The 18,617-nt window shown below is 38.1% G+C and overlaps 4 protein-coding genes across 4 annotated transcripts in view; 2 read left to right on the forward strand and 2 right to left on the reverse strand.

The window, feature by feature from the left end:
- The window catches only part of LOC128501354 (carboxypeptidase O-like), a 165,620-nt gene that overhangs the window by 67,948 nt on the left and 79,055 nt on the right, over positions 1-18,617 (forward strand). The gene's annotated exons all lie outside the window — the stretch shown is intronic.
- Positions 2,100-4,062, reverse strand: LOC128501367 (gamma-crystallin 1-like). The gene is made up of 3 exons (XM_053470807.1): positions 3,965-4,062; positions 2,777-3,019; positions 2,100-2,429 (listed from the first exon to the last, which is right to left on the reverse strand). The coding sequence occupies exons 1-3, from the start codon at positions 3,971-3,973 to the stop codon at positions 2,154-2,156; spliced, it is 528 nt and encodes a 175-aa protein (XP_053326782.1). The 5' UTR covers positions 3,974-4,062; the 3' UTR covers positions 2,100-2,153.
- On the reverse strand, positions 7,682-9,349 carry LOC128501363 (gamma-crystallin 1-like). Its single transcript, XM_053470803.1, has 3 exons — positions 9,313-9,349; positions 8,654-8,896; positions 7,682-8,014 (listed from the first exon to the last, which is right to left on the reverse strand). Exons 1-3 carry the CDS (start codon positions 9,319-9,321, stop codon positions 7,739-7,741), a joined length of 528 nt encoding a protein of 175 aa, XP_053326778.1. The 5' UTR covers positions 9,322-9,349; the 3' UTR covers positions 7,682-7,738.
- On the forward strand, positions 14,670-18,300 carry LOC128501378 (gamma-crystallin 1-like). The gene is made up of 3 exons (XM_053470818.1): positions 14,670-14,699; positions 17,114-17,353; positions 18,034-18,300. The coding sequence occupies exons 1-3, from the start codon at positions 14,691-14,693 to the stop codon at positions 18,298-18,300; spliced, it is 516 nt and encodes a 171-aa protein (XP_053326793.1). The 5' UTR covers positions 14,670-14,690.

An 18,617-nucleotide genomic window follows, 5' to 3' on the forward strand; every position in this document is an offset into this window, starting at 1 on the left:
TTTGTCATAAAGCACAAAAAAATGACATAGGATCCTATTTTAACCATTTACCCATTGAACAAGTATTCTTTAGTTTTTTCCATGCGCTTGCTAGGTGATATAGAAATGATATTGTTGATAATAGTGTTTTCATAATGTCACTAACTTCCTGATATTCAGGATTATTTGGGTGAAACGACACAGTTAAATTAAGGATGCAAAATGTGTTTAATAAGTAGCACAAACATTTACTGACCTAGTACGTTCTTAATGACTTAGAATTCCTAGTTATTTATTGCAAAACAGCTAGTGTGGAAATATATAATTTTAGGTGTTATGTGAAAATAAAGAGATATTATTGTGCTCTGCAGCTTTTTTATGGAAACTAGAGAAATAGAAACATGGATTTTAATGACAAATATGAACTATTCGGCCCATCTGGTCTGCCCATATTTCCTGATGTAAAAGCTCAGACATTAAAGATCTTAAAAAGTACTCGGTCTCGTCTTCAAGATAGGTTTGCGTGTTTAAATTCTCTATATTAGCCCTTACCATTTTTTTCTGGGGGGCTGTTTCACTTATCTACCACCCCCTACTAGTAAAGTAAAACTTCCTCATAGTCCATCTATGACTATGATTCTCCAGTTTTAGATTGTAAACTCTTGTTCTATATTTTTTCTACTTTATAATAAATTTTGTACGTTTGCCCACTGACAAAGACATGATCGGTCTATTTTAATGGAAGGTTTATTGAAAATGAGAGATAGAATAACAACAAAACAATCCAGAATAACACAGAATAACACATTTCAAATCAGTTATAAATTAATTTGCATTTTACTGTAAAATAAGTATTTGATCCCCCTATCAATAAGCAAGATGTCTGGCTCCCAGGTGTCTTTTATACAGGTAACGAGTTTAGATTAAGAGCACTCTCTTAAAGGGAGTGCTTCTAATCTCATTTTATTACCTGTATAAAAGACCAAAGAGCTGTCCAAGGATGTGAGGGACAAGATTGTAGACCTACACAAGGCTAGAATGGGCTACAAGACCATCGCCAAGCAGCTTGGTGAGAAGGTGACAACAGTCGGTGCGATTATTCGCAAATGGAAGAAACACAAAATAACTGTCAATCTCCCTTGGTCTGGGGCTCCATGCAAGATCTCACCTCTTTCAATGATCATGAGAACGGTGTGGAATCAGCCCAAAACTACACGGGAGGATCTGGTCAATGCAGCTGGGACCATAGTCACCAAGAAAACAATTGGTAACACACTACGCCATGAAGGACTGAAATCCTGCAGCGCCCGCAAGGTCCCCCTGCTCAAGAAAGCACATGTACAGCCCGTCTGAAGTTTGCCAATGTACATCTGAATGATTCAGAGGAGAACTGGGTGAAAGTGTTGTGGTCAGATGAGACTAATATCGAGCTATTTGGCATCAACTCAACTAGCTGTGTTTGGAGGAGGAGAAATGCTGCCTATGATGCCAAGAACACTATCCCCACCGTCAAATATGGAGGTGAAAACATAATGCTTTGGGGTGTTTTCCTGCTAAAGGGACAGGAGAACTTCACTGCATCAAAGGGACGATGGATGGGGCCATGTACCTTCAAATCTTGGGGGAGAACCTCCTTCCCTTAGCCAGGGCATTGAAAATGGGTCATGGACAGGCAATTGAGAATGACAATGACCCAAAACACACTTATTTGAAATGCATTATTCTGTCTCTTACTGTTCAAATAAACCTACCATTAAAATTATAGACTGATCATGTCTTTGTTAGTGGGCAAACATACAAAATCAGCAGGGGATCAAATAATTATTTCTTTCACTGTATTTTTTTAATGTTAGTGTTAGGACTTTTGTGATCTGAAGTACTATGACGTGGTGGCAGGTCACATGGTAACTAAACCTTTACTTGTTTGCATTAGTGTTAGGTCCTAGGCCTAGCCTGTATATTTCTTTGTCATATTTGTTTTGTATCTCTGCTCCTGTGTACCACTCCTGCTTTGTCATCCCTTAGTCTTTGGTGATCATTTTTTTCATCCTGTGAACCATTCACCATTTGAATGCATTTAAATTTTGAGTTGTTGCATAATATAGGAAAATGGAAACATGTTGGAAGTTATCGAATTATTTTATTGAAAATGAAAGATTGTATTATCGGTTAGATTAGTAAGGAAGCTGGAGTCGTCTGAAGGAGCCAATTCTGGAGTTCATGGCACCCCAGTCAGTGTATCTCCTGTACTCTCCAGGTCTCAGGTAATACTGACGTCCTCTGTAGTTGGGTTCCTCATAGAACATCCAATATCCATCAAGAACATTGCAGGAGTGGATGTCATGGTAACGGAACCTTTCATAGACTTGTGGACAATCTTCAGTAAATTCCATCATCTGACCTTTAAAGTCCTCTCTTTCATAGATCTTCATTCTGAATGATCCATTATACTGTTAATAAAAAACAAACATTTAGTATTAAATGATACATAATTTCAAATGCATAATAAAAATAAATGTTGGTTAAGTCTCATGAGTTTACCTAATTAGCATAATTATAATATTTCAAACATGTTTTAGTTTTTCTTTTAATCATCTGTAAAACTAAATATGTATTTTTGTCTTTATCATACATCATACCATCAATAAACATTATCTAGTGGCTGAATATTTTTCCACCTCTATATTACAATGAGTTTCTGATATTCCTTATAAAAGTTAATACGTAAAAAATAATAATGAATAAATACAACAAGGAAAAATACAGGATTTTTTGTTTATGTTTAAACCATATTTACCTGAGGGGTCAAACGGCATGATTTGATGGAGTCATTGAATCCCAGCCAGTGCTGAAAATCAGGATACTCTCCCCTTTTAAGATAGTATTGATATCCCTTGTAGTTGGGGAACTCATAGAGAATCCAGTTTCCATTTTCTACTCGGATTGAGTTACAACGACTAAAATAAGAGGACAGGTCCGAACATTCTGCGATGCATTCGTAGCAGCGACCTTGGAAGTTCCTGTCCTCGTAGAAGATGATCTGTAGAAGATAGGAATGTTAACTCACTGGTTAACATTTCTCTTATATTTACTGAAAAATGTCTAGCATCATGCAATTAATATTTTTTTTATAACATTAGATTGGAATCTTGCCAACATACATTTCTCACAGGCAAAGTTAAAAGGACAGAGGTGTTTTTTGATACACAGCTGCTCCACATGAGATAAAAATGTAAAGTTTAGACATTGTTGCTTCTGCCTTGGATGCTTTATCATTGGAGCAACAGTTAGGGATTCAGGGTTCTAAACATCTGATATGTTGGCTATAGATATTTCACCTGTGGTCTAATGGAATTGGAGCTATGTAGAACCAATACCAATATTAAAAATTGTCTCAACAGCCACAACAGATTGCAACTATATTTTTTAATAAACATTGTTATCTCGTGGTGCTATTATATATTTTTAAATTTAAAGGGGTCGTATTACACTTAACAAATAAACCATCTAAAATACTCACTATTAGATTATATAAGTGTTCTTAGAACTTGTAATGTTATATCGAACCCTGTGAAAGGTTGCAGTGCACAAAATCCCTAATGTGCATGTCATATTATTTTATTTAGGTGTATATTATGTGCCACATCCAAGTTTCCAAACAAGTTAAAAATTGTGAGTACCGGTATTATGTATCAGGTTAGATAGCTTGTGTTGCACCTCTATAAAAGTTTTGCATATTGGACATCACAAAAGCAGGTTGCTAAGATCATAAGATTAATTTTCAAAATTTTCATGAGACAAGTTTTATGCGTATTTATCCAAAGTAAATATGGTAGATCTACGGTAGAAGTAATGAGCCCAATACACATTTCTGATATTCATCTTTGTGTTATTTTCTAAAACAGTTATTTTTTATAATAGTTTGAGAATTTAGTTTACTAAATTTGTGTCAAAAACACACCACCTGCTTAATGTATTCTCTTACCTTAACCATTCTTGATGTAGAGGCGATCTGACAAACCGGGAATGCCAAAGTACAAGAGAGAAGCGCTTATATACAAAGCTCATTGTGCTGAGATCGGCATACATTGAAGGTAAAGTTAATCTTTCTTTTCTGTTTAATCCGGGCAACATATAGTTCTTTTGTTTTGTTATTGCTGTTGAGTCATTTTCAATTTCTATAGTACTATTGTTCAAGCATGCTTAAAAAGGGGAAAAGCCAGTCAATGGTGTAGATACAAATTGCCTAGGAAAGTATTGCTGCATATATATATATATATATATATATATATATATATATATAGTCCTGGGAAAAATAAAGTACAACTTCTTTGAATTTTTTGTTTTCACAAATCAGGGCATTATAACAATTGTCTGTTTCTTAGCAGGTCTAAACATTAGGTAAATATAACCTCAGATGAACAACAATACATGACATATTACACTGTGTCATGATTTATTCAACAAAAATAAAGCCAAAATGGAGAAGCCATGTCTGAAAAGCTAAGTACACCTTATGATTCACCTTAGCTTGTAAAACCACCTTTAGCAGCAACAACTTGAAGTAATCATTTTCTGTATGGCTATATCAGTCTCTTACATCGTCGTGGAGGAATTTTGGCACGCTCATTAAGGTTTAAAGACATTTGTTTATGCACAGCTCTCCCAAGGCCCCATAACAGCATTTCAATCAAGTTGAGGGCAATTTTAACACCTCAATTTTTTTTTCTTTTTTCAGCCATTTTGTTGTAGATCTGCTTGGGATCATTGTTTTGTTCCGATTTTGGCCCAGTTTTAGCGGTCGGGCAGATGGCCTCACATTTGACTCTAGAACACTTTGGTATACAGAGGAGTTCATGATTGAGTCAATGACTGTAATGTTCCTAGGTTATGTGGCTGCAGAACAAGTCCGAATCATCACCCTCATCTACCGTGCTTGACAGTTGGTATGAGGTATTTGTCCAAACACTGAACTGTGCATTATGGCCAAACACCTCCACTTTGATCTTGTCTGCCCAAAGGACATTGTTCCAGTAGTCATGTAGTTTGTTCAGATGCAACTTTGCAAACCTAAGCCATGCTGCCATGTTCTGTTTGGAGAGAAGAGGCTTTCTTCTGGCAACCTTTCTAAACCAACCACACTTCTTCAGTGTTTTTCTAATTGTACTTTGAAGAGCTTCAACATTTAACATGCTAACCGAGTCTGAGATGCATGCCTTGGATTTTTTGCAATTTCACTGAGCATTGCACGGTCTGACTTTGAGGCGAACTTCCACTCCTGGGAAGATTGGCAACTGTCTTGAATGTTTTCCACTTTTAAATAATCTTTCTTACTGTAAAATGATGGACTTTAAAATATTTGGAAATGGCCTTATAACCCTTCCCAGATTCATGGGCAGCAACATTTGCTTCTCTAAGATCAGTGATGATGTCTTTCCTCCTTGGCATTGTGTTAACACCCACCTGAATGCTCCAGACCAGCAAACAGCTAAAACTTTGATTTTTATAGAGGTAGTCCTACTTGCTGATGATCAATGAACCAATGGCATTTGATTAGCAGCACATCTCTGCTACTTAGCATCTTAATTCCTATGGCGGTAGTAAGGATGTGCTTAGATTTTCACACACCGCTCCTCCACTTAGGCTTTATTTTGTTGAATAAATCATGACATGGTGTAATATGTCATGTTCATCTGAGGTTGTATTTACCTAATTTTTAGAAATGCTAAGAAACAGATGAGTGTTATTATGTCCTGATGATGTAAAACCATGGAATTCAAAGAGGGTGTGCGTTCTTTTTCACATGACTGTATGTGACTATAGTGGGCATTCCACTAAGTTAAGAGATATTCCTCTTCTTAATATGTTTTTTGCTACTACAGTCCCTATCTATATGGGATATGCTGTGATACCATAGATGCTTACGACAATCTTTCATTTTGTCAAGGTATAGGGTGAGAAGTCAGCATATCATTGAATGGTAGCAAATTTTTCAGACAGCATATGTTTCAGCCAAGGACCAGTTTTAGGCAATGACATCCTTCACATTGCAAAGCTGAAATGGCTTTCACCAGTACATCTCTCAGAGCTGATCTTTGGCTTGGGCACTCCACGAGTGGATCTCTTTCTGTGACTGTGAATGAAAGTGTGGAACAGGCTTTTGAGATACCCTGTGAGGTTGCAGGCACCTCTAAGTCTTAATTTCTTTCTGCTGGCCCAGTCCTCAAGGTCTGCCATTTTGTCCATCAAGGAATCTACATTATTGTCTAGATGCTCATAACTGTCAAGGTGTGTGAGCCTGTGAGCTCCTCCTTCGTGTGTGAGCCTGTGAGCTCCTCCATCTTGGTCTATAGGTATGCTTTTTTTATTCCTCGGTCAAATGGATAAAGTCTTTGTGTAGAAATTTCTTTACGTTTTGAAGCATGTTTTGAATTCATTTTCATTCTCCAGAATCTTCATTGTGTCATATGCATCATCCTCCAGCTCTTGCTCGGACTGGGTTTAGAATTCACATTGTCATTTGGTAGGTCATCCTTCCTTGTCTGTTTGGAATGAAAAAACTGTGACGCATTTTTGGAATTCTTTTACGGGCTGACTTTGCTTAAATCGTCTTGCAAGTTGTAATTGTTATGGTCCAAAACGTCCGCTTATGGGCTTCACACATCCATTTGCATCGGATACCAAGCCATGTCCCTGGGTAGAGAAATTATTTCAAGAGTAATTGACAGTAAAACGTTGTGGAGTTAAGGTGATTGATTATAAGGGAAAGACAGAGTTGGATTTGTTGGTAGGAGCTGAGATGATTGGTTGGGAGAGAAACTGGTCAGAAGGAAAGCTGAGAGGGATAAGGTTGTGAAAGGAGATAGAGTAAAGGGGACCTGGCATGGAGAAGATTAGAAGTTGGAGAGGGGATGATTGAGGGAGGGGGATATGAAGATAAGGGAAATGTACATAGTGCTTAAACTATGGTTGGAAAATTTAGCAGCTAATATTGAAGAGGTATGGCCACAAGAGTGCGCATGCTATTTTGGCACAATCTCCAACCCAGGTATTTCCTGATTCATGAAATGCAATCAATTTAATGTACATGCCAGTTAGTGGAAGGTGTGTGATCCCGTGCTGCAATGCGAAAGTGCAAATCATCTCTAAAATGAAGTAGACTTGAATCTCTGTTGATGTAAAATGAGAACTGTTTTTACTCTTTTCCTACTGAAGACCCATATACATGTTCACATACACATATAGACTTGGAAGGTCTGCAACAAAACTCCTTGGTTCAATTACTTCCTGTTTAGATGTAGAAACATATGCTACATATACAACCTTTCTGCAGGAGAAGGAATTCTACAAATGCATTTTAATGCCACCTATCCATCATCTTTTCAATGTTTCAGTAAAGATATTTTATTCAACACACCATAAATATTCAGATTGGCTTGAGGTATTGTTTTTAAAGTTTGATAGGAATAAAATCTAAACTTTCTTAAATATACACTATTATCTATCTGTCTATTTATGGATACGCTGTATATAGTTCACTTTTGTAAAAATATATTATTTTAATAATTTTATTGGTGGGATGGTAGCCATCAATTTCTCTTTTTTAAAGAATTTTATTACATACTTTTTTATAGTCTGTTAAATAACTGTGTTATGAACATTATTAAAATCATGCTAGTGTGAAAAGTGCAAAAGACACAAATTAGTTTCCAAAATATTTTAATGAATGCATATAGAATACACATTCAAAATGCATCATTTATTGGAAATGATGGACTCGTCTGAATGAGCCAATTTTGGGGCTCATGGCACCCCAGTCGGTGTATCTTCTATACTCTCCAGGTTTCAGATAATACTGACGTCCTCTGTAGTTGGGCTCCTCATAGAACATCCAGTAACCATCAAGAACGTTGCAGGAATGGATGTCATGGTAACGGAATCTTTCATAAACATGTTGACAATCTTCAGTAAATTCCATCATCTGGCCTTGGAAATCTTCCCTCTCGTAGATTCTCATTCTAAACGAACCATGGTGCTTTAAAATAAAAATATTACTATTAATCAGAAGCACCCCCGAAGATCAGTATTAGGTGCAACATATTATCTTTTTAAAAGGAACACTTCATGTATTTTACTTAAATCGTTTTTTGGTTTTATTGGCAACAGATTTGCATTAAATCTGTCAACTACAGTAAAATGTTGGAAAAAACACAATCCTTTGCTCACCGTGTGCTACTTTATGATGGTTTAGCAGTAAGGCTTTTTGAAGAGTATCACGTATGTACTGGTACTGTATTGGACTGCGTAGACTTGTGCACAAAGATAGTTATTTAACGGGTCAACCTTATAATTCATTGACTTTGCTATGCATTATGAGCTCAGGTGAGCTTTATCTAAAGAAATGGCTACACTGGCTATGCAGAATTATCCCATTATACAGCGCACATACAACAACAAATAATAATAATAATATATGAGTAAGGTGATTGCCAAAATCACCAATATTATCTATGCCTTATGCAGTTCCAACTTCATGCAGAATTAGTTTACTAGATTTTGCCTTTTATAATGCATCAAGCTAAAATGGTTAACTAAATTGCAAACTGACAATTTAGTGACTATACCCCTATATCAATATTATTCTAGGAAACCCTGACAGAACATGTCTAATTACCTGGGGGCTCAGGCGACAGGATCTGATGGAATCATTGAAGCCCATCCACTGTTGAAAATCAGGGTATTCTCCTCTGCTAAGAAAATACTGGTGTCCCCGAAAGTGAGGATGCTCATAAAGTATCCAGTTTCCACTTTCTACACGAACTGAATTACAGCGGCGAAAGTTAGAGGATAAGTCAGAACACTCCGAAGTGCACTCATAGGAGCGGCCCTGGAAGTTCTTGTCCTCATAAAAGATGATCTGTAGAAAAGGAAAGAAATTTCAAAAGTGATATACAGCTTACTTTAAATGTATTACAGTCTCTAGGCTGCCATTTTGAAACTACACATGAAAACCAACCAAGGCTGTTTCTTGATCAAATGGTGCCCCAGGCAAGAATACACTTTGTCCTCCTCCCTCATTGGATCCCCATTTTAAATAGAATTATATTTTTTTTTTACACAATTATTAATTTATAAACACATTTCTCACTTAGACCTGCTGGGAGCACCTTTTAAATTTGAATTCAAGAAACATCAATAATGACTAAAAAAAACATATATAAAAAAGAAAAAAACATAGATAAAAGATGTAAACGTTCCAGAATAACCATGCTATGTATAGTCTCTAATTAATACATGTTTAAAAATATAATTAGATCATATCAATGACCTTACCTTTCCCATTTTGTGTGATGCTCTCTTGTGCTCAACACAGACTGCTAAATGACAGAAAGAAAGAGCTTTTATATACATCCCGCTCTGCATACATTGCGTGCAGTGCTGATTTTTACTTTTTCTTGTCCACTAAGCATGTTAGGACGTTTAGCGATTTCAACCATTATTATGCTGAAGAATATTCTGTATGACAAATAACTATTGTTTTAGTAACTTTGCTTGGCCTTTTTTAAATTAGTTAAAACCGAATTGCTCTTTAAACTATCTATCTGTCTTTTGGAATACAATTAATGAACAATTATAGAATTAACTTCAACTGGAGAAAGCAAAACAGAAAAATATTCTATGTTATTTTCTTCCCAGCCAAATATATACTATATTGACAAAACAATTGGGACACCTGACCATTACATCAACAGGGGCTTTTACGACGTTGCATTCTAAACACATAGAGATTAATATGTAGTTAGTCCTCCATTGCAGCTATAACAGCTTCCACTGTCGTTCTACAAGAATTTGGAGCTTTTCTGTAGGAATTTTACAGATTCATCCAGTAACGCATTTGTGAGGTCAGACACTGATGTTGGATGAGAAGGCCAGGCTCGCAATCTGAATCCCAGTTCATCTCAAATGTATTCGATGGGGTTGAGGTCAGGACTTTGTGCGGGCCACACCAACCTTATATAATCATGTGTTTATGGACCTTGCTTTGTATACTGGGACAGGATCATGCTGGAATATGAAAGGGCTTCCCCAAACTGTCCCTACAAAGTTGGAAACATACAGTACAATTGTCTAAAAATGTCCTTGTATGATGTAGCCTATAAAGCCCTGAAAAACATCCCTAGACCATTATCCGTCCTCCACCAAAGTTTGCAGTAGGCACTATGCATTCCATTTGGTAGCATTCTCCTGGCATCAGCCAAACCCAGACTTCCAGATGGTGAAGCTTTATTGATCACTACAGAGAACATACTGCTCCAGAGTCCACTGGTGGTGGGCTTTATACAACTCCATGCGACTCTTGGTATTGGGCATAGTGATCTTCGGCAGCACTGTTCTGCATGAGTGTGGTCTGTGACTTTGTGGCTCAGCTGCTGCTACTTCCAGGCATCTCCACATCACAATAATAGCACTTACAGTGCCCTGGGGCCGATCTAGGAGGCCAGAAATTTCACAAACTGACTTGTGGCAAAGGTAGCATCCTATGACACTGTCATGTTTAAAGTCACTGAGGTCTTCAGTATGACCCATTCTACTGAGAATTTTTCCTAATTTCAATAATTAGAAGGGGTGTCCCAATACTTTTGACAATATAGTGTATGTATTAGACTTGTACATCCGAATTTGTACGAATTGCAAATTTAATGAAATTTAATCTCAGAAAAGAGGCAAACCCACCAAACCTTTTTCTTTCAAATTTCACCCTCACTCTCACATTCTCTCACACTCTCATTCACTCTCCCTCTCTCATGCTTCCATATCTTGCAGCTCTGCTTCTTTGCGACATCTTCTTCAACTTTTTGTTCTTCTCTCTTCTGTCTTCCTTGTTCTTCATTGTCTGCATCTCCATGAACTTCCACAAAAATGGCAAAGCTTCCAGTGACATCCTCTTCCCCGACTGGAGCATCAGTGGAAAGGGTGTGTCTGGAAGCTCCGCCACTTCCAGTGAATGTCTGTAAAAATTGGCTCCAATTAGGGAGGGATGTCAGAGGAAGATCTAAAAATTTTGCATAAGTTCATGGGGGGTTATCATTGGGCAAAATGGTGGAGCTTCTTGGCGGAGGATGTCACTGGAAGGTCTGCTGTTTTTCCGGGAAGTTCATGGAGATGTCATGTCTGTGGAGAAGTTCACAAAGAGGTCATTTGTGAGGAGATGAGGATGAAGAAAGAATAGAGTAGAACAAGATGCTAGGATATACTAGAGAAGAAGCGGAGCTGCAAGACACAGAATAGGAAGGATTCAGCAGAGAAGGTAGGGAGACACTGACAGAGTGTGAGAGAGATCTGAAACAAACGACCAGGATAGTAGTAAATTAGGGATAACAACAAATGAGAAGGTTTTGGGATTTGTTATAGACAACAAACTAGGAAACAATGTGCAATGTCAGTCAGCAATTGCTAGGGCCAGTAAGGTATTTTCATGCATAAAAAGGGGCATCAATTCGCGGGATGAAAATATAATCTTCCCTCTTTATAAACCAATGGTAACACCACACCTTGAATATGCTGTGCAATTTTGGGCACCTATTCTAAAGAAGGATATTATAGCACTGGAAAAGGTGCAGAGGCAGGCTACAAAATTACTAAAAGGTATTGAACACTTTAGTTATGAAGAAAGGTTAACTAATTTAAATCTATTTAGTTTAGAAAAACAGCACTTCAGGGGATATGATAGCATTATATAAATATATTCAGGGTCAATACAAACCATTGTGTGGAAACCTATTCCTAAACAGGACATAGGACACGTGGTCATGCATTTACACTGGGGGAAGGCAAAGGAAAGGGGTTTTTTTACAGTAAGGACAATAAGGATGTGGAATTCTCTGCCTGCAGAGGTAGTTTTATCAGTCTGTACAGACGTTTATACAGCAAACTGGATGAATACTTGCAAAAACAAAATATTCAGGAATATAATTTTTTAATTATGGGGAAATCGCTTCTTGAGCCAAGCAGAGATCTGAATTGTATTTCCCTAGTTTGTTGCAAAATTGGAAGAGCCACAAACTTTTTTTGCCTTCTTTTGGATCAACAGCAATTACCAGATATCGGAAAAGCTGAACTTGTCTTTTTTCAGCCTATATAACTATGTAACTAAAAGATTAGTCACTGACCTACCTATGAGTGAATATAATTTGAAAATGTTGGCAGGTGTCTGATCTTCAGTTAAATCAATGTTCTACTATAAATTTGTTATAAATTGATTATATATTAAATAATTGATGAAGCAGGTTCAACAAGTTATGTAGGAGGGCTTGGGTGCTGTTTCTTTGATTCCTGGAAGAAGCCTTGCATTTTAAGAAAGGAGTGGCAGCAGGGCCGGACTGGGAACCAAAAGCAGCCCTGGAAACATTTGGAGATCAGCCCCATATACCGTATTTGCTCGATTATAAGACGAGGTTTTTTTCAGAGCAAATGCTCTGAAAAATACCCCTCGTCTTCTAATCGGGGTCGTCTTCTAATCAGACCTCAAATAGAGGTCTGATTAGGAGAATAAGATCCAGATCCACCGCACCGCTGCAGGGGACCTGGATCCTCCTGTCTCCCCCCCATACACACACTTACCGGTGCTTCCTGCTGTATTGCCGGGGCAGCGATCCGCGTAGACAACGTCCGCTGCAGCCGGAAGGAGGTGTGGCTAGCAGCGGGGGTTGTCTGCGTCCGTCGCGTATACCTTCCCCGGCTGTCAGAGATCAGAGTTCTGACAGCCGGGGAAGGTATACGCGACGGACGCAGACAAACCCCCGCTGCCAACTCCACCTCCTTCCGGCTGCAGCGGAAGGAGACGTCAACCCGCTGCCCCGGCAAAACAGCAGGAAATTGGAAGCACCGGTAAGTGTGTGTGTGTTAGTGTGTTAAATGGGGGCATAGGGCATTTCTGGAATGCCTTATACCCCTATATGCCACTCTGGCACTTAGGGGGTTAAAAAGCATATTATGGGGCAGAGTGGCATATAGGGAGGTATAAGGCATTTCACCTCCCTATATGCCACTCTGCCCCATACTATGCCTTTTAACCCCCTAAATGCCAGAGTGGCATATAGGGGTATAAGGCATTTCTGGAGGCAGAGTGCTCTATACAATGCCTTTTAACTCCCTTAATGCCACTCTGCCTCTTGGAATGCCTTATACCTCCCTATATGCCACTCTGCCCCATAGTATGCATTTTAACCCCCTAAATGCCAGAATGGGATATAGGGGTATAAGGCATTTCTGGAGGCAGAGTGGCACATAGGGGGTCAAAAGGCATACCATGGGGCACAGTGGCATATAGAGGGTTAAAAGGCATATCATGGGCCACAGTGCCATATTGGAGTGGCAAGCCTGGGGGCAGTTGTGCGTAACTGGGGGACAGGTTGGAAAATACAAGAGATAAAAACAAAAAAAATATTTTTCTCAATCATAGCTTTTATTAAAAAAAATAGTTTACATGAATTAACATTTTCTGGTAAAACTTTTTTCCTTTAGGGTTGTCTTATATTCAGGCTTTTTCTTTTTTTCCTAAGTTAATATTCAGATTTTGGGGGGTCGTCTTATAATCAGGGTCGTCTTATAATCGAGCAAATACGGTAGCTTATCTCACGGTCGAGCTCTAGTACCCACACGCACCCCTTATACATACCCGAGTCACACTGTTTGCCATACAAATAACTATAAAACATTCTTTTTGTCACATTATTTGTATTTAAATGCCAGAAAGCAAAAGTGTTAAAGGCCCTACTAAATTAAATACATTAGACATAATTGAATCAAAACATTTGCTACTGAAATTTTTTTTACATTAAAAAGTTCAATTTTATTCAGTGGAACAAAACAGTGATCACATTATTCTTCATGATATTCTTGTAAGAAACGTTTATTTCTTTATTAATTCATGTAAATTATTTAAGAAAAGCTGTGATTGAGAAAAATATTTTTTTTGTTTTTATTTCCTTTTATTTGCCCCCCCAGTTATGCACATCTACCCCCAGGCTTGCCAATCTGCCCCCAGAAATGCCTTATACCCCTCCTATATGCCACTCTGCCTCGTGATATGCCTTTTAACCCCCTATATGCCACTCTGCCGTATGACATGCCTTTTAACCCCCTTTATGCCACTCCAGAAATGCCTTTTGACCCCCTATATACCACTCTGCCTCCAAAAATGCCTTATACCCCTAAATGCCTCTTAAAATGTAACAGCTTTCCGGCTTTCATGCCGGAAGCTGTTATATCAGATCAGACAGCAGAAAGCCGGTTTCTACCCGGTTTCTACCCGTGCAGTGGCAGGGATGTGTCCCTGCCGCTGCTAGAAGGGTGACGTACCGGTACGTCCATAGGGGATTCTTGGGATGCCTTTTTTGGACGTACCGGTACGTCCATTGGGGACTGAAGGGGTTAATTGTATTCCCAAAGACAGATAGATAGTTTAAAGAGCAATTCAGTTTTAACTAACTTAAGACCAAGCAAAGTTACTAAAACAACAGTTATTTGTTGTACAGAATATTCTTCAGTATAATAATGATTGAAATCGCTACACGTCCTAACATGCTTAGTGGAGAAGAAGAAGTAAAAATCAGCACTGCACGCAATGTATGCAGAGCAGGATGTATATAAAAGCTCTTCCTTTCTGTCATTTAGCAGTCTGTGTTGAGCACAAGAGAGCATCACACAAAATGGGAAAGGTAAGGTCATTGATATGATCTAATTATATTTTTAAACGTATTAATTAGGGACTATTCATAGCATAGTTATTCTGGAACTTTTACATCTTTTATCTATGTTTTTTTTCTTTTTTTTATATGTTTTTTTAGTCATTATTGATGTTTCTTGAATTCAAATTTAAAAGGTGCTTCTAGCAGGTCTAAGTGAGAAATGGGTTTATAAATTAATAACTGTGTAAAAATATAATTCTATTTAAAATGGAGATCCAATGAGGGAGGAGGACAAAGTGTATTCTTGCCTGAGCACCATTTGATCAAGAAACAGCCTTGATTGGTTTTCATGTGTAGGCCTAAGCAAGAAATGTGTTTATAAATTAAGTTGTGTTAACACATAATAATTGTGTAAACATACAATTCTATTTAAAATGGGGATCCATGAGGGCAAATTACATATATTATATGGGCTAAACTAGAAAATGAGAGGGTGATTGCCAAAGAGAGCAAAACTAACCCCAAAAAATTCTTTAAGTACATAAATTATAAAAAAACAAAAAATGAAAACGTAGGTTCATTAAAAACAGAGAGGGGAGTGCTGGTTAAGGAGGACCAGGAAAAAGCAGAAACTTTAAATTACTATTTTTCCACAGTATATATTAAGGAGGAACCTATGGCAATGGGTATACATAGGACTATCCTGGGCCTGACGGTATTCACCCACGAGTATTTTCTTTCAGGAATTATACCAGAGGATTGGAGGAAGGCAGATGTGGTTCCTATTTTCAAAAAGGGTTCAAACTCTGTGCCTGGAAATTATAGACCTGTGAGCTTAACTTCTGTGGTTGGGAAAGTATTTGAAGGGCTGTTTAGGGATAATATTCAAGAATTCATTGGGAAGAACAGTATTATTAGCAAAAATCAGCATGGTTTTATGAAACATAGGTCCTTTCAAACTAATTTAATTGCATTCTACGAAGAAGTAAGTAGAAGTGTAGATCAGGGTGTTGCAGTGGATGTAATCTACTTGGATTTTGCCAAGGCGTTTGACACAGTTCCACACAATAGGTTATTATTCAAACTAAAGGAAATTGGTCTAGATGCAAATTCTTGTGCTTGGGTAGAACACTGGCTTAGAGATAGAGAACAGAGAGTTGTTATAAATGGTACATTTTCAAGCTGGTCAAAAGTGGTAAGTGGTGTCCCTCAGGGTTCTGTTCTGGGACCAATTTTATTCAACATATTTATAAATGACCTGGCAGTAGGCGATAAAAGTTATGTTTCTGTGTTTGCAGATGACACTAAACTTTGTAAAGCAATACAGTGCGAGCAGGATATTACTGTGCTGCAGAGGGATCTAGGGGGAGTGGGCACACAAATGGCAGATGAAATTCAATGTAGATAAATGTAAAGTTATGCACTTCGGGGTACGGAACGCACAAGCAACCTACACCCTAAACAGTAGTGAATTAGGGGTAATGACAAATGAGGGAATTGTTATAGACAACAAACTAGGCAACAATGTGCAATGTCAGTCAGCAGTTGCTAAGGCCAGTAAGGTATTGTCGTGTATAAAAAGGGGCATCAATTCGCGGGATAAAGATATAATTTTGCCTCTGTATAAACCAATGGTAACACCACACCTTGAATATGCTGTGCAATTTTGGGCACCTATTCTAAAGAAGGATATCACAGAACTAGAAAGGGTGCAGAGGCGCGCTACAAAATTAAGAAAAGGAATGGAGCACCATAGTTATGAAGAAAGGTTAACAAATGTAAATCTGTTTAGTTTAGAAAAACGTCGCCTCAGAGGGGATATGACAACATTATATAAATATATTCTGGGCCAATACAAACCATTGTGTGGAAATCTGTTTATAAACAGGACTATGCATAGGACACGTGGTCATGTGTTCAGACTGGAAGAAAGGAGATTTAGTCTAAGGCAGTCTAAGGCAGAGGAAAGGGTTTCTTACAGTAAGGACAATAAGGATGTGGGATTCTCTGCCTGCAGAGGTAGTTTTATCAGAGTCTGTACAGAAGTTTAAACTGCAACTGGATGGATACTTGGAAAAACATAATATTCAGGGATATAATCTGTAATTATGGGGAAACGGCTTATTGATCCAAGGAGAAATCTGACTGCCATTTTGGGGTCTAGAAAGAATTTTTTCCCTGGTTAGTGCAAGATTGGAAAGAGCCAAACTGGCTTCTTTTGAATCAACAGCAACAAATTAACAGATATAGGAAAGGCTGAACTTGATGGACGCATGTCCTTTTTCAGCCTATATAACTATGTAGTATTCTTGCCTGGGGCACCATTTGATCAAGAAACAGCCTTGGTTGGTTTTCATGTGTAGTTTCAAAATGGCAGCCTAGAGACTGTAATACATTTAAAGTAAGCTGTATATCACTTTTGAAATTTCTTTTCTTTTCTACAGATCATCTTTTATGAGGACAAGAACTTCCAGGGCTCCTATGAGTGCACTTCGGAGTCTTCTGACTTATCCTCTAACTTTCGCCGCTGTAATTCAGTTCGTGTAGAAAGCGGAAACTGGATACTTTATGAGCATCCTCACTTTCGGGGACACCAGTATTTTCTTAGCAAAGGAGAATACCCTGATTTTCAACAGTGGATGGGCTTCAATGATTCCATCAGATCCTGTCGCCTGAGCCCCCAGGTAATTAGACATGTTTGTTCTGTCAGGGTTTCCTAGAATAATATTGATATAGGGGTATATTCACTAAATTGTCAGTTTGCAATTTAGTTAACCATTTTAGCTTGATGCATTATAAAAGGCAAAATCTAGTAAACTAATTCTGCATGAAGTTGGAACTGCATAAGGCATAGATAATATTGGTGATTTTTTTGGCAATCACCTTACTGATATATTATGATTATTATTTATTGTTTTATATGGCGCCATCAAATTCCGTAGCGCTGTACAAAGGGATAATTCTGCATAGCCAATGTAGCCATTTCTTTAGATAAAGCTCACCTGAGTTCATAATGCATAGCAAAGTCAATGAATTATAAGGTTGACCCGTTAAATAAATATCTTTGTGCACAAGTCTAAGCAGTCCAATACAGTACCGGTACATACGTGTTACTCTTCAAAAAGCTTGTCAGATAAACCATCATAAAGTAGCACACGGTGAGCAAAGGATTGTGTTTTTTCCAAAAACAGGTAATACATTTTACTGTAGTTGACAGATTTAATGCAAAGTGGTCTGCTGCCAATACAACAAAAAACGATTTTAGTAAAATACATGAAGTGTTCCTTTCAAAAAGACAATATGTTGCAACTAATACAGATCTTCGGGGGTGTGTCTGATTAATAGTAATATTTTTATTTTAAAGCACCATGGTTCATTTAGAATGAGAATCTACGAGACGGAAGATTTCCAAGGCCAGATGATGGAATTCACTGAAGATTGTCAAAATGTTCATAAAAAATTACGTTTCCATGACATCCATTCCTGCAACGTTCTTGATGGTTACTGGATGTTCTATGAGAAGCCGAACTACAGAGGACGTCAGTATTATCTGAAACCTGGAGAGTATAAAACATGCACTGACTGGGGTGCCATGAGCCCCAAAACTGGCTCATTCAGACGAGTCCAATAAATGATGCATTTTGAATGTGTATTCTATATACATTCATTAAAATATTTTGAAAACTAATTTGTGTCTTTTGCACTTTTCACACTAGCATTATGTAAGGACCCGGGTCTGTGGTCAGACGGCAACCATGACCCAGAGCGCCCAAAGAAGGTGTTCAGGAGTTACTGTGCAGTAGCGGAGTTGGACAGGGCCAGGTGCAGGGCGACAGCACTCTCCAGAGTGTGGAGCACCTCGGGTTGTGCAGCCACATACCAGCACCCTGACATATCAGCAGAAGTTGTCCAGTTCAAAACAAAGTAATAACAGCAGGTATGAGACAT

The sequence above is a fragment of the Spea bombifrons genome, chromosome 7, assembly GCF_027358695.1.
Source record: "Spea bombifrons isolate aSpeBom1 chromosome 7, aSpeBom1.2.pri, whole genome shotgun sequence".
Classification (NCBI taxonomy): Eukaryota; Metazoa; Chordata; class Amphibia; order Anura; family Pelobatidae; genus Spea; species Spea bombifrons.

What these genes read in the sequence shown, in the direction of transcription:
- LOC128501367 (XM_053470807.1), bottom strand. An exon ending in CATGCCGTTTGACCCCTCAG is followed by an intron (nt 2,430 to 2,776) that starts GTAAATATGGTT and finishes TTTTATTAACAG; the next exon opens with TATAATGGATCATTCAGAAT.
- LOC128501378 (XM_053470818.1), top strand. An exon ending in CCTGTCGCCTGAGCCCCCAG is followed by an intron (nt 17,354 to 18,033) that starts GTAATTAGACAT and finishes TTTATTTTAAAG; the next exon opens with CACCATGGTTCATTTAGAAT.
- LOC128501363 (XM_053470803.1), bottom strand. An exon ending in CCTGTCGCCTGAGCCCCCAG is followed by an intron (nt 8,015 to 8,653) that starts GTAATTAGACAT and finishes TTTATTTTAAAG; the next exon opens with CACCATGGTTCGTTTAGAAT.